Below are 16,916 nucleotides of genomic sequence, written 5' to 3'. Positions count from 1 at the left end.
CGAAACAATCATCCAAGTTCTCCTCACGGAAAAAGATGGCCTCAGAAGATGTGAATGGAATCAACCATTCCTCGAGGAATCGGTTTTCTTTAAATGTTTCTACGAGTGGCCGGGTGAACGGGAAACTTGCGTCCCTACCTATATACGTAGACTTCCTATTGTGTTATCCCATAGAAGCTGCTCGATATTTGAAACTATTCGGATACAGTGCAACGAGGACGCGCCTGACTGGTCGATAAACGATTACGTATTTCGTCTGTGCTTTCCTTTTTTTCAATGAAAAAAAAAAAAAAAAAAATGGATTGCATTGTTTTTCTGTTCGCTTTCGACTATTAATTTTGGAATTCTATATAGACATTCAACTAAAAGTTTAGAATTTTTACCGTGCGTTTCTGCTCGAAAGGTCGATGGAACGCACGTGCGTACTAAATACTTTCCAGCGTATATTATTACGGACACGTGGTACAATCTGGTAAAGGGTAATTCTACATGTAAAAATAAACCGAAATTTGTTCGTTTGAAGCCTCGTTTTCTATTGAATGTTAGATGAAAACCAGAGAAGTTATTGTTTGCTGCAGTTGCAAATAACTAGGCGCGCGTGTCCTGAACTGTGTTGACCATTTGCATGCCAAATATTTACATTTTTTTATATGCAGCTGGTCGTTGTAAATTGTAAGAACGAAAGTTGCAACGCCGAAGCTCAAAAATGTATCAAAACTTTCTTTTGTAACTTTAAAAAATCATGCACTTAAGGGATCTTCCTACTGTGACGGGTTGAAAAAATTGATTTTTTTTTTTATGCAATTTTTTGTAGTTTAAAAGATATTTCACTGTATTGAGATAAAACAGACACCTTGTATATGTTTAGACTGATAAGTAATAAGACTGGCTTTCATAGTGGATACACAGCTAAGAAATGCAAATTCTGTTAGAGTCTTACTTTTTTATTGTATCCCTGTCATGACGATTAGTTTATTATAACTTTTATCACTTCTAGAATAAATAATTATTGGTTTCTGATTGCTTAGAATATAAGCATCGTGTCATCAAAGAATTCCTTGTTTCGATTAATTTGTCATTAATTATTTTTGGTTTTTATTAAACACTAACGTACAACAATCTTTGTAAATAATACTCAATATGAGTTTCTAAGTGGTTAATTTTGCGAACAGACCAACATCCGAAGAAAACGAGACGGAATATAAGTTATAAGTATGATCATACTTTTACCTTGAACCGCATTTCTCATAGCTTTCCCATCATTTCCGGGAAAAATGGCAATTACATGTTTTCTTCCTTAGGGTGCGTAGAATTATGCTGTAAAAAAATTTTTCGTTCCGGCCGTATGCTAAAATTGGCCTTTTTTTAAACATCCTCCTTTGTCAGGTATATTCAGTGGATGTTGCCTTATCGTCTGAACTAGAATTGTGCAAGTATTTTCAAAATTCAGTCTTTGCGGTCAAAAGAACCATCATCTTTTTGCTAAAATCGTACGCAATTTCTTCGAAACCTTGCCATTTCTCTATTTCTCAATATTTTTTTATTATTCTAGTTCAGACGATAGCCACACGTCTACAGATTAAGAATATGTTTGCATTTTGTATTTTGTATATGTACAACGTCTGATATCATTACAGCCATCGCTAAGGATATTTTCCAAGACGCTCTCTTCACGCTGGTCCTATTTCACAACAAATGGATATTTTCACTTATAAAAAATATTTTCGTGTTCTTAAAAGATGATAGAATAAACGTACAAATTTGCAAAAGGATATCTCTACCACTTGCTTTGTTTTAAATTTCCGAAAGATTAAGTTTCTTTCAACCGTCGCAATAGGAAGATCCCTTAAGGCAGTGTCGTTCAGTAATTGCCCGTACGGGCAACGTATTAGACTTGCCCGGGCATAAACAAATCGGCGGGCAACAAGCTACGCCTTCTGTATATATGTATGTATTTAGTAACCATCGCCCGTTTTATCAAGAACCTACACTACCTCTTCCACAAGCGTCTTTCCCCCACTACGCTTTCACTAGCCCGCGATTTCACCCTCAGCACTGCCCGCGGGCATCGGCGGGCGCCCTTGCCCGCCTGAAGGTCTTCTGAACGACGCTGACTTAAGGTATCATGGGTGAAACATCACCCCAAGCTAACTTTCTTTTACGTTTATAGCAAAGTACATGGGAGAATTGATCTGTTTTATGATAATGTTATCACTACTGATAGTGTGAATAAATACCCATAAAATCAGTATTGCCGGTGGTTGAGTATTTTAATAAGATTGAAACAAATTTCGCATGGGGTGAAATTTCACCCATGGTATCCTTCAAGGGTTAACAGTCTGAGTTTGAAGGGCTTGTGCCCATATTGTCGACTTTTGATAGCTATAAGCGAACACTTCGCGTCAAGATAGCGAATTTTACAAAATTTGCGACCGTCTAAAGACTAAGCACAGCGAAACATGTGAGATATTTAGCGACGTTATTTTTGTCCAGGTATAATAAATCCTCGGAATATCATGCCACGGCCAGGAGCATGTGTAATAAACAACAGGGCGTTCTTCGTGTTCGGTTCTTTGATCGCCTTCTACATCCCTATGATCGTCATGGTGGCCACGTACATTCTGACGGTGCAGCTTCTTCGACAAAAGGCTCGTTTCGTCGCGGAACACCCGGAAAGAGACCAGTTTCGAAGACTCGGGGGAAGATACTTCTCCACGAAAGCGTCTTCGAACACTTCCACCACTGGAACCACAACTTCCTCCTCGTTCTCTACGAGGTACGCTTGGAGGACTTCCGGTGGCTCTGGAAGTGAAAGGTTGGTAAAGATACTGCAGGATAGGCGAGCGGACGACAAAGTCAGGCTGATTTAATGATTGCTTGAAACTTTATTTTACTAAAACAGGCACAGTGACGCACGTTCGTTTTTTATTCAATCATTCTCACATTCACTAACGGCAAAAATTGGCTATATTTGATGTATGTCTAACTTCAGTATACACCTTCCTCTGCAACATCCATGACACACAAAGTAATTTACTGTTAATATCACCGTTTACACGAAGGAGAAACGTCAAAATGGTATTTTTGAAGATAGTAGAGACTACAGATTTCAATGTAAACATTACCCTATTTAACCCTCGTACGACGAATGCAGGTCATTTTGACTCGATAGCGATAAAGTCAGGCGGCTCGGATTACGCTTGGTACAGGAAATACACCTATTTTACGTATCGAATTTAAGTAAACAAGAAAAATATCAAATATATACAGTTGAAAGTGTACACGTTTATACACAATTACTTCTTGAAACTCGTGTACAATAGAAATTTTGCTATGAGTCAAAATGACCCTGCATTCGTCTACGGCGTCCGTCTAAAACCATTCGCCTTCCGAGGGTTAAACAATTTTTACCGGAAAATGACATTCTGATTATGGATCCTTGGGGATTTAGGAACACAAAGACACCAAAAATTAAGTAATAGGAAACGACGCGGTCGGACAGGCGTTTTAACCTTTTGCACTCGAGAGGCGACTAAGAAGCGACATTACATTTACCATTAGAGGCAACTCTAAGAATGATATTTTCCAAGACAGCAGGTCTATGGACCTCCGTGAATTGTTCACTACACGTTTAGAGATCTCAGCAGTGAAATAGTTTGAAAGAGCCAACTTCTAATAAAAATATTAGTTTTAAAAAATTACATTAATTTTTGCTATTTCCTTATAGAAAAAAGGGCCTTCGAGAGCAAAGGATTAAAACACTGTTTGACGCATCCGCTAGAATCTACCCTCTAGACAGACGGGCGCGTATCGATGAGCATCGCCGTTAACGGTAATCAGTGTAATCGTTTGTTAGAAGGGAAAGATTTATCCAATTTTCAGTGAAATTATTGACGATTATCAATGTGGAGGAAATTTTACTAGGTTCCCTTTAATGGCGGCAATTAACGTAATGCTACGCAGTGTTCGCTGTTGATGCCGGCAGCATAGACTGACGCATTAATGGAATTAAAAATTTTTCCCGTCGCCGCTTATGTCGCCCGTCCCTTGAGGGTGTCCTGTAAATTCAGGGGAACAGGAGAGACAAAATTGTAGGACGGAAGTGCGAACGAGAAGCAGCGAAATCTTAATTATAGACGGAAGGTGAAAAACTTGAGAAGAAAAAATATATAATTTCGCAATTAACGATGGTAAAACGAGCATTTAGAGTTTACTCGGTTCTCCGTGAGCAGTATTAGAGGATATCTGGTCAGAGATCGCGAAGCTGCTTCTTTTCACTAATCTTAGTATACCTGGTGAGTCGATAAGAACTGCTATATGAAATAACTCGTTACCTATTGCTTCAATAAAAAAGTTTTATATACGAAATACATTGTATTCGATGGGGTTCGTTGAATGGATACATTTTTATTTGTTTACATCTTCAATTGTCTGAGGTACCGAGATAACCTTGAGTTTTTTAAATGGCTCTGTATATTTTTACTAGTGCTGTGTATTGCAGCTGATAAAAATACATGTAAAGACATACTTTGAGCAGAAACATTGAAAGTAAGAGATACGTTAATTTTCAACAAATTTTCTAAGTTTGAGGCTCCAGGTCAACTCAATATCACCTTATCGCTTAAAGCGCCGGCTATTTTGTGGGAAATTTTACTTAAAGCGCTGCAATATTTACGAGTTTTATAGAAGCATGCACTTTTAGAAAATAAAATAAAATAACTCTTGTAAAACAGAAAATTTCTATTGAAAATTTTTACATAGTGCTTATTTACAGGCACAGCGACGATTTTTAACGATACAAATATTGAGCCACTTGCTGTTCAAGAGATATATTTTTTTCTGCACAAACATGTAAAAACGCATTTAGACGGACCCGGCGCTTAAAGTGTTATTATAAGTCATTGAATTCGTCTTTTTATCGACTACGATACGCAGCACTAATGAAAACAGCAGTGCCATTAAAAAACGAAAAAACTCACGGTTACCTCTATATCTGAGACAATTCAAGACAAAGAAATCAACATGTGCCTGCCTAATTTCATGTATGAAATTTTTTCATGAAGACAGTAAGGAACGAATGATGTATTTCCGACAGCAGTTCTTATCTCCATATGCATTCACTCAATGTATTTAATATATATATAATATAACATTTTTTCATCAAAGCAATAATTAACGAGTTACTTCGGATAGCAGTTCTTACCGACTCACCCGGTATATTATCCAGCGTATCGAAATTGATGAGAAGTCTGTAAATCTTACGACGAATGAGAAAATTTTGCAGAAAAGGAATGGTCGAAGTTAACATTTCCTCTACTTACTCGTCACTTTCGTTAACTTTTAATTAAAGTGCTACGTCACTTTTTAATTAAAGTGCGAATATATATTCTAAATTCTGCATAATTTGAAACACCTCCCCGTCCAACCTTCGGGAAAAAAAAAGTACCAGAAGTTCCTCATTCGAAAGGGAAACGAATTCATGTATTCCAAGAACGCGGAAAAGAAAATTCCTGGTGCAGGGATGTTACATTATGCGACGCGCATACACCGTCACAGTGCCACGCAATTCCTCCGCGGAGGGCAACTTGTTTGCCCGCGAAACAGCGACAGTTTTGCAGTTTAACCGAGTTACAGCGCGGGGATGTAGCCTCTGTTCCGTTGCAAATATAACAGGTGCAAGGGCGCGAGGCCGGCCAAGTCGGAACCGCAACTGAATTTCAGTGTGAACGGCGCGGGGAACCCGACCGGAAGCGCGGCCGGGGCAAAACTGGCGGCGAAAGTGGATCAAGCCACTCAGACGCCGGACAACATTGGTCGCGAGACAAGGAACTTCACTCTGAGGGCTCTGAAGCTCCAACTAAACGTCGCTCCAAACACCTTGAATCTCAGGTGAATATATTTTTCCATTCGCTTTGTGGTGGGTAAAGAGAAATTGGGTTCGGAGAAATTGATCAGAAAAATTAAGGAAGACTTGAAAAGCATTGCATTTGTCTGTGTACAGTGAGTTTTCTTGAAATTGGACCAAACGACTTGAGTTTTGTTTTTTTAGAAATTAGAAGGATTATACAATATTTGTGGGAATCGCGAAGAAAATTGTAAAGGTCTCTGTTTACAACTTTTTTATCCGAGCTTGTGAAAATTTAAAACATACGTTTTGTAGATTTATGTGAATTATACACATGCTGAAAATTTCATCGAATTCGGTGGATAGAGAAACAAGCGACAGGCATCGAAATATGTAAGAATCTTCAGATTTATTACAGTTCTAGGCCGAAAGTCGTGAAATAGTGCGATTTTCACAATCTTTAACCGTTTGTAACTCACAACGACATTAACCGATTTCGATGAAATTTTCAGCATGTGTGTTATTGATGTGCTCATGGTAGTTGCAACCAACTTTCGAACCTTGTCGAATTTAGCACGTGGTGTGCCGACTAAATCTAATAGTTCGTCTTCGAAGGACCACCTCCGTGATTAGGAGGACAAAACAACTATTACTAATGGTCTAAACTTCTAAAAAGGAGTCAGATGACTTCTGTCTTTCCCTTTCGCGAAAGGTCCCACGACACCTCCGTGCGAGGACGCATCGCGGGGGTGAGGCCCTCGGATAGGTTGAGTACATTTTTCGATAGTGGTGGGGAAGGGTGGTTGGCGAAAACTATTGGTTAAAATCATAGGTGGGAAAACTACACGAAAATGCCACCCCCCAGACCATAGGTCACTCTCAGGTACCAAGCGTACCCTTGAGTGACGCACGCGGGAATTCCTCGAACAATGATCGTAGCAGACAATAACGTTAAGACGCGCTTCGGCTCTCGTGACCATATGAATGCAAAAATGTACAAGTTAAAAAAGGGGCGAAGATTCTAACTCGAAAACAGGGCAATAAAAGGTAAAAGCAAGTTCTTAGATTGAAAGACTACGATTGCCGTGGCGTCAGAAAATTACCGCTGCTACGAAACGAGCGAAGGCGAAAAATATATACAATAGAACTACATGCTAAGAAATCTAAGGGTCGGGCGGCTGACATACCTGTCGAGGATTAAACAATGTGTATAATTGACATAAATCTACAAAACGTATTTTTTAAGTTTTCATTACGTTGTTACGCGTTACGCTTGTGTGTCCTCACACGGAGCGTAATATTGGTTTGGGTTGGTGGACCGGTTGGAACGTTCAACGTATGTGGTTAATACGTCGTACTCCAACAAGTCCGATAGGATTGGAACCTTCGACGTATGTGGTTACTACGTCGTTCTCCGAAGGATGAAAAGGTTTGGTGGTTGTGAGGACAGTGCGTACCGTAATGTCGGATATACCTCGAGCGGTAAAGATATATCCTTGTGAGTTTAGCTGATTCGTTACTAATGTTACAAGGAGATGGTTAATTGAATATAGGCTGAAGCAATTCTACAGTAACTATATTCTAATAATAATTGAGTTTACAAAAGTTTACTATGGTCTAAAGGTAAAGTACATTGGTTGATTCTTGGCTGAGCAAGAATCTTCCTTCTCGACTTTACACGGCGAGTACGCGGGGACGTCGTAGACAAGTATGTCTAGTTGACACTTACGAGATAAGTATTATACTCAGTTGCTCGAAAGGGAATTCAGCCCGATCTTGCTTGTGTCAACCGGCGACTATACGAATACTGCTCTACTTTAAAGTTCAGAGTGACTGTGCCCCAGAGCATCGGAAATCATGCCCTTATATACCCAAAAATCTGTATTTTTTGGTAGTGGGGGGCCTAGTTTTCCGATGGAAACGAAACGCGTTCGTTTATTTTATCTCGAGGGGGTGCGCGCTAGGCGGAAGTCTCGGCGCCGCCGTGTCGGCTAGTCTGCGTACGTAACAACGTGCTCAGATAAAAAAGTTGTAAACAGTGACCTGTACAATTTTCTCCGTGATTTCCACAAATTGCAATTTTTTCAATATTTTTTGTATAGTTGGGGCCACGATATAGCGAGGTCGTAAATTAAACTCTCAAGAATCGGCATCGATTGATGTTGCGGCACTCAAGGCCGTGTGTTGCAGTCTGTTTGAGGGTTCCAACAATAAACGAATGGTAGCATATGATTTGGTACTTCAAGTAGAAAATGGTATTTCATTTACAAATGGAAAATATGTTAATATTAAGCTACACAATCTTTTTGCACTTTCTATCTGTATATAACACGAGTAGATAAACTAAGATGCTAAAGACATCAATAAGACCTTTACCTGTAACCGTACTTCCAAAAGCGGCTTCCCCCAGAGGGAGAAACCCTAATTTGTCCTAGCTGCATGCAGTTTTCAGTAAATATATTAGAATCAGTTTGACTTTCGCTGGATACAAGAATTCTTTGTACGGTCCTGACCATGGTTTCAAGTACTTATCTGCTCGTATTTCTATCAATTTCGGGGTCCCTGCAGCTAAAACATGTTTACTTTGACGCCTAACCGATTTTACGACCTCGCTATATCGTGGCTCCGACTATACACGTCATCTAGTATACTAATTCTTCTAACTTTAAAAAAGGACTGAAGTCGTTAACTCCAATATAAAAGAAGTTATACTGTTCTAAAGAGTGTCCGAATATTAACGAGAGTCACTATACACAGACAAATGCAATGCTTTTCAAGTCTTCCTTAATTTTTCTGATCAATTTCTCTGAAATGAGAATTCATCTCCGTAGAGATGAAATCGAAAATATTTTAAAATCGGTGCAAAGCTACAGCACCGCCTTTATGCTTTATATTTCTCTTATTATTATATTTAGTTTTAAATAAATGTAATTTTCTTTATTTAATTTCTTATTATCCTCTTTCACATAATATTATTAATACTTAGAAGTCGCTACAAAACGTACGAAAACTCTTGGAAATTGTAGTATTGTAGTATGATGTATTTAAATTCATAGAAACGCGGCCAAACGTAGTAGAATTGATCAGTATTTTTGAGTTAGTGTTTTGATAGTGTTGTAAAATTCGGCTGAACAGGAAGTCTTTTATTTCCTGTATTTTTTTACTTAATCTTTTTTCTTGGATTTTTTCATACTGTGTCTACGTTAACCCTTTGATTTCTACCGGCGTTTATAAGCGCTCGACGAAAGTGCTCACTGTGCACTATTAGCGGTAATCGACCACTGGGTACTATCGATGCCTTCAGGCTCTCGTCATTTTATTTCATAATAACCGACGTGGTGATAACCACGGCGAAACTCTCCGTTAAAATGGTTTATTATTAATCAAGCATCGCCTATTTTCACATAATTAATACACACGATACCCATCAGGAGTAAACAGAAAAACCTGTGAATTTCACTTTTTCACTAATCCAATTTAGAGCTGTTTGAAATAGTAAGTAGTAAGCAGTCTATTTTATTTCAAATCGAGCATACAACTGTGAAAATAAAATAGTGTATTTGGTGCATAAACTTTTTAATACAGTATTTTATTCGAAGAATATTGAAAATAGTTGGACTTTGAAATATTTGATTTATTTTAATTTATTTTCAGTTTATTCGTAATTAAGGGAGTAGCCTAAGCAATGCAGGCACTTCGTTACATGTGAATTAAAAATAAATTGACTTTTCCAAATATTATGATTTCTTGCGTTATAACACCATTTTCTCTCTCAACTTATTTTCATTGTCAATAAATACTTCAGGTACATATTTGAAATATAAAGTTCAAATATTTCATTTTACATGCTTCAGGTTACTAATACAAAAATATTTTATTTTAAATTTCTATGTAATCTATGTAGCATTTAGTATTTAAAATATTTTTTCTCTAAATTTTCACCCAGCACTGTTTACACATAATCTGCTTAGACTTACAGTTTCAACTACATATGTCTCTCTGATTTAACCACTCCCTTTCTAAGCGTTTTATTCGTCGTACAAAAGTCTTCCACGTTAGTTTCCGCTTGAAACAACATCGGTACGATGCATAGCAGAGTCTTCAATTATCCGTGTCTCCAACGTTTGACTTCGTTCTCGCGGCGTAATCGCGAAATTGACGCCGAGATTACTCGTTTCGCCCTGGATCCGACGGATTGTGCGTCAACGTGCGACAGATCGTTTCCACGGGAAACGCGGGGATTAGCCCTCGAGCACCGAAAGCCATTTGCACATGCAAATGGCGCGGGATTCGCTCTTCGAGCGTTTCGAAACTTCCTAAATTCTGCTGAAATATTGAATCATTCGTGTTCACAGGTTTCTAGCCGGACGTACGAAGAGAAGATCCTTGGCTGCTAACGCCGTGGCCACGGAACAGAAAGCTAGCAAAGTGTTAGGATTGGTGTTCTTCACTTTCGTACTGTGCTGGGCGCCATTTTTCCTCCTGAACATTTTCTTCGCCGCTTGTCCTGAGTGCTCGGTGCCAGTACACGTGGTGGACACGTGCCTCTGGTTAGGCTACGTGTCCTCCACGATCAATCCAGTGATCTATACGATTTTTAATAGGACCTTCAGGGCTGCTTTCATCAGGTTGTTGAAGTGCAAGTGTTCCAGGTGAGTGGGAGTATTTTTTAAACGAACGAAGGTACACTCCCGTTCGTAGGTATAGTCGATGGAAGAAATATGGCGTGGTCGTAAATTAGAGCGTGAAGTAATCCAGGGTCAAATGCGACATTTTACGATATTAACCCTTTCAACTCCAAATTTTTTTTCTTAATTTTCTTTGAAGATCTGATATTATAAAAGCAGTTATATCAGCAAGGAAAATTAATTTTAATTCTAATTTTTGATTTAATTTGTAAAATTGAAGATTGCCAAATTTAATTCATCTATAACACACCAACTTTTCTTACTTGACCCTTTGAACTCCAAATAGTTTTTTAAATTTTCTTTTTAATAACTCCCTATTATTTTAAGAATTTTATTTGACATGCACTTCAAACGACATCTGGTAGATAGGAACCAATTTAAACAATTTTTTTTACTAACTATATTGAAAATAGCATTTGTTCCGTACGGAACAACGGTTCCCAAAAAATCATAAAACAGCCCTGACCGAGCCTCGACGCAGAGGATTAACGGGACCGTTATTATTGTACCGAACGGCAGCGTAACACATTTTTTACCACCCGTTATATCTATCCTCTAATTAGCAACCTAGTCTTTTCCTTCTCCGATGTTCCATTTCCTCTTCTTCTGGGATTTTCCAAAACTCTAGCCACCTCGACCTTCCATCCCCACTTTTACCCTTTCCCTATCCTCTTGCAAATATCCTAAGACCAATCGCCGAATTTCTATCGTTCCAATATTCTACCCCCAGATTTTAATTCTCATTTTCTGTACTCCTCCAATTTTTCAAGCAGTCTTCCTCCGAACACCAAACGATACACTCAAATAACGATCAGCCGAGACTTGTACCTTACCAATAAATGAAATAAAACTTGTACTCCGGATTCTCGCTAGTTTCTCAGTATAAGACATTCCATTCGTCGTGATCCAAGTCCCGTATTCGTGGATACGACACCACAGCATTAAGGGTCGTATATATGTGCACCTATTACTCGTCCAGGTAAAAAATATTGCAAAATATAATACATATTTAAACTGGCAATTGAAAAATTACTTCATTCATACCTGTGAATAAAACTGATGTCGAATCACACTCGACAAAGGAGTTCGAAGGGTTAATGAAATTTTGGCCATGTGTTTTTCTTTATCGGCAATCGTCCATATTGAAAGGGTGAAAATCGCCCTCAAAAATGAGAGTTACAGACATATTTGTTTAAAATTAGTTTTATTTTCTATTTTTCAAATTTGTTATTAGAAAAAGTACAAAATCTGTCAAGTTACATTATTCCTCTACCTCTAATAATTTTCCAAATATTAAACTAAATATATTTATTACCTCCAATTTTGAGGACGATTTTTATCACTTCACCGTGGACGATTGCCCATATGACAAAATACCTGTCGAATTTTTAAACTACTATATACCAAAATTTCCTCAAAATTGGAGATTATCATTTCGGTATATTTCCTTGCAAGGTATATTTCGTGCGGCTTTCACTGAGGTATAAACCCTCATATAACACAGGAAATACGTTCCGCATTATAATAATTACGTACAAATTCAGAAACGCGTGTTTATAAAACATGAATTTGAAAACACATGCTTACAAAATAAGCTTAAGTTTAAGAGGTAACGGTGAAATATTTTTTATTTCACTTACAGTAAAATAGGTATTGTAGTTACATTTTTATTAATATTTATTTTATAATTTATAATTGTCGCAACAGTTTCGCCAGAAGGGCGATGGTCCTATATTTCATTATTGCAGCAGTAAACCATGCCTACGAACACTGTTGGTCCCTTGCAGTTTGTACACCATAAAACAATTACCGTATAGTATAATGTACCGTCAATTACGGGAACTTCGGTACGCTGAGAAAATGTAAATTTACGTACCATGTTACACGGGCGTCTACTGTATCAGGACACTTATTGAATGTGTAGCAAGCCTAACCAGTCGTTACAAAATTATTAAAATCCTGCGAAAAATAATTCAGTCTGAAATTTCGTAAGACAATAAAACTTCGAAATATCCATTTCCTGATAGAGTGTAATTAATTATGCCACATCAAACATTGTCACGAAATTGTAATATAATATAAAAACAATTACAGCTATCAATTGAAAAAAAAACTTGTACTATCGTCATTACGCGAAAACCATTGCAAATTTAAAAAATCTATTCAGGCCATCGTATTGTTTACAAAAAGATAATTAAATTTTGTCCTCTTCTATTTTTCTGACAAATCTACCACTTACGAGAAAAACGCTGGCAATTAATTTTTACTTATACGTGACAGTAACTTCGTCGAGGAAATGTCATTTAAACCATACAATTACTTTCTGTACGAGCATAATAGGTGTCTTATTTTCAGAACACAGGTATTTTCAACGGTGAACAGTTTCCTGAAGAATATCCCCCATTTTCCTTTATCATCCCCTAATCAATCAAATTAAAAAGAAAGCGTACGAGCGCTACACGAAGCAAAATCCTCCGCTCGTTGAATACCAAACATAGAGATATCCACATCAAGAGGGTTCATCCTCTTTCACGCACATCCCTCTGATAATACATTTCCAAGAAGCTACTGCACAACTATATAAAACTCCGCTCAGTTTCCAAGGACTCGATCGAATTCCCTTCGTTCCTCTTCCGTGTTCTCTCTCAAAGACTCCTCCTCTGTCACGCGTGCGTCCATCCATGAAAAGATCTAACAAAAGAAGAACCTGTTCCTCGATAAACAACTTCCTCTGCTAATATCAACGAAGGAAATATTTTCCTCGGAAATAACATCAACCGAAAGTGTGTAACGAAACTCTCTCTCGGAATAGGGAACAGATGTTGAACCATTAGATCCCATAGAGTGTACTTACGTACGTGTGTATGTGGTTGCAGTAAGGAGGGAATAGAGAGCCCGAGGGACGCCTCACGGCTCTGTTCCACGGGCTTATTATTCTTCTTTAATGCATGTTCCTGCAGGGAGAACGTTTTCCAGGTCAGCAAGGCCGGCGAGATATCGTTCGGTGACGGAAGGTGGACGAAACGCGATGAGCCTGTGCACCCCTACCGCACTTCCACTGGCCATTAGTCTTCAGGGTACGCCGTTGTTGACGCCGACGCCGAATCCGACGGCCACACCGGCCTCAGGAAGCTCCTACGTGACGATGATGCATCGCACACCGAGCTCACTTTACCGCGACACCTTCCATCAGCACGAGCACGATCAAAATTGTTGAGGAGGACTTCCGGTACCACGCGATCGTTACGCAGATGGAACATTCCAACGCTTTGCCGTATTCTTTTCGATTTCAGTCCTCTTCTGCCCGGATGATTCGATTAACCTTTTCGTCGCTGTTCAAAATTTATTCGTATTATGTTATATTCGAGCATTCGAGCGCACTTCCATCTTGATTTAAGCCTGAATTCGATCCTTTACGCATTTTTACCTTGATTCAATGAAACGAATTTTAGAACGACGGAAGAGGAGATTTTACGATCCTCGTGGAATATATCTTGATCTGCCACTTGTGTTATGTAATAAAGACTGCCGTGGCGAAAGGGTTAATATTTCATCTAGAGTTTGACTTTTTTTAATTCTTTTGTGAAAATCATGAATTAATTCTTTGAATAAGGTGTCAAGGGACGTTAAGGAGGGTTATGTGTAATTACAGATAAAAATTGTAGGGTGATTTTAGGAATTATACAGGGTGGGTCATGTAACACAGGCCACTTAATTATGTTCTCTAGCTATGATGGTACGAGAAAATTTTTACACGTAGTTTGAATACGATGAAAGAAACATTTTTCTCCGTTCTTTTCAAGGTCCTCTTGTTTCTTTTTACATGAATGTACATTTCAAGGGTGGCCATAGCTCTTATGCAAATAAAATATATGTATGAAATATGGTAAGCTAAAACTGATCAATGTCCAAAAGTAATTATTTTATTTCATTTCTTGTTACAAAGTTATCAAAGCTGTTATCAAAGATAGATAAATGGCTCTTTCAAATATTCCTTCCTGAAATGTGGCTTCCAAAGGTAGCGTAGCTGGCCACCCCTGCTATATTCTTTCCTACTGTATGTCGTGGCAAACATTGATGTGCATTTAAACATGCATAATAGTACGACCTTAGACTCTAAAATTTTAAATCAAACGTAAAACTTCCTCTCATTTTTTGCCATTTCTTCCACCAAAAAAATTTCTCCTCCGCCTTATTTACCCTTTGAAGCCCTCTAAATTACGTATAAACATTTTCTCGTACCACCAGAGGCTAGAGAAGATACTTAAGTGGCCCATTCTGCAAATGGGAATTGAATGAAATTTATTTTTTATTAGCTAGGCGTAGTGAAATTTTTGATGAAAAATACGAATAATTACAGGAGATAAAAGCGTTGACGGTAGAATGTTTCATTCGGCGTTAGAGTGTTCCATCGTAGTGTCGGTCAAACAATCGGGAGAATAATTGTCTTCGACTCCGACACCTGCCGCCCTAGTTTCTTTTTGATGCTCAATCGCCGTATAGAACGCCATAAGTGAACTGTGTAATACGAAGAATACATGTATGTGGATGTGATATAAAACTCTCTATCGCTTTTGTTAAACCAAAGATTACCGTTAACTCGAAGTGTATCTAGAGTAGCAAAGAAAAAGAAAAAGATTGTTACAAAGAATTAGAAGTATCTGATAAAACTGCATGGAATAAAGAGAACAAAATAGCGTACAGATTCCATCGTAAGAAAACACAGTTGGGTCCCTTTTTTCACTAATCCTACTTTCTCTTCGATGATTATTAAAATACACACTATTGTCTGTGATATCGATGAAGAAGATTCTTCCGTTTATTTAACTCCAGTATAGAGACACGATTTCGTTCCTTTACAGATAATTCCTAAACAAAGTGTATTTAAGAATAGTAATCCTCCCTTTAGAATCTCATCGATTTTACCAATCAAACTAAATCCTCTTCTCGATTATACCAAAGAGCTGGAATTAGACGAATCTTCCATTTTTTGCGATCAAATAAAGAAACAGAAGAGTCTGTGCGCCCCCCTGGGTGGAAAAAGAAAAGAAACAAACGAAAACCAGCTGTGAAACAAAGAGGAAAGCATCTCTATTTCACCTTCATTTGTACTAACTTTTATTTGACAAATAAAAAGTATCCATTACAAATAATTGTAAACTGTATATCCTTATATAATACACACATCGTGATACGAGCGAGATTACGACTCTCTCTCTCTCTCTCTTTCTCTCTCTCACTCTTTCACCCACATATGTTCATATCTTAATTGTACACACACACACACGCATGTGGCGGCATTCTCTCCCTCTCTGTCTCAACCTCGTTCAACCCTTCATGGATCACAATTACAAACTTGCTTCTACCATGTTTACTCCCCTATGCACTCATACACACATATTAACGCGGCCATTTTCACTTTCTCTCACGCATTGTCGTGTGTGTATATGTATAATGTATGTATTTCGTGTGTATCTGTATCTCTCTCTGTCTTGTTGCCTGTTTCTCGTGTAATCCTTATTACGTAAATCGGCACAAGGGATCGTGGGAAAATGTTCTACTTCCCTCCTGAGGTCGCTATTTCCAACTGAATGATCGTTGTCCTTGATAGTAACAATAAAAATGGGGGCAGGTAAAAAAAAAAAAAAAAAAAATCTGTCACTTCGAAGCAAAATGCATAGGACCGTTTCTTCTTCTCTTCGCTTTTCGTACAAACGTAGGTAAAATTCCGAAGAAAAAATGCAACGAATCTCGTTCTCCAAAATGCAGAAAATAAGTGTATACAAATACGGAAGTTTCAGTTCCAGATGAAACTTCGGTAAAGAAATAAAAAAGAAAAATAAAATAAAATTTTTCCCGAAAGAAATAATGCACGCAAATAAATCTATTCTCTTGCTTTCGTTTGCGTTAAAGTAGGCGACAAGACGAATCAACATGGCGACGATCACAAGGGAAGCCTGCCACTTCGAAAATGTTCCCACTGTCCCAAACACCTCGAAAAAGACGGTACAATCTCTCGTGAGTCGAACGAAAATGCACGCGCTTCCCTGTTCGAGATCACGCGGACGCAAAAAAGATTTCCTTTCCATAATCCTTTTCAATATTTTTTTCGCTTTTTTTTTTTTTCTTTGATCTGCAAGTTAACACATGACGCTGCATGGGTGGACCGTCGGAAAGAGGGGGGTGTGGTCGTTCGTATGATTAAACCTAACAGAAGGTCGTTCGATCGAGATGCGTTAAAAAAAAAAAAATGCCCTTTTTTTAGCGTGACCAAACGAACTCCATCGAGACGCTCGGGTCACGCTTTTCTTCTCTTCTATTTCCGTTTTGTTACAGAGGCTAGGTATACTACCAGGGGAATGGAGGAGAGAGAGGGATAAAGG

At 38.2% G+C, this 16,916-nt stretch overlaps 1 protein-coding gene across 1 annotated transcript in view; it reads left to right on the top strand.

Moving 5' to 3' along the window:
- The window catches only part of LOC108571636 (5-hydroxytryptamine receptor 2B), a 58,945-nt gene extending 45,195 nt beyond the window's left edge, over positions 1–13,750 (top strand). The window contains exons 4-7 of the mRNA XM_017933725.1: positions 2,494–2,855; positions 5,648–5,889; positions 10,201–10,497; positions 13,510–13,750. Of these exons, the coding sequence (XP_017789214.1) occupies positions 2,494–2,855; positions 5,648–5,889; positions 10,201–10,497; positions 13,510–13,750 (1,142 nt within the window). The remainder of the gene's footprint in view (positions 1–2,493; positions 2,856–5,647; positions 5,890–10,200; positions 10,498–13,509) is intronic.
- The last annotated feature ends 3,166 nt before the right edge of the window (positions 13,751–16,916 follow it).

This window comes from Habropoda laboriosa, unplaced genomic scaffold (assembly GCF_001263275.1).
Source record: "Habropoda laboriosa isolate 0110345459 unplaced genomic scaffold, ASM126327v1 scaffold135, whole genome shotgun sequence".
NCBI classification, from domain to species: Eukaryota; Metazoa; Arthropoda; class Insecta; order Hymenoptera; family Apidae; genus Habropoda; species Habropoda laboriosa.
Note: the sequence above shows the minus strand (reverse complement) of the source record. Positions and strands in the feature narration are given on the sequence as shown.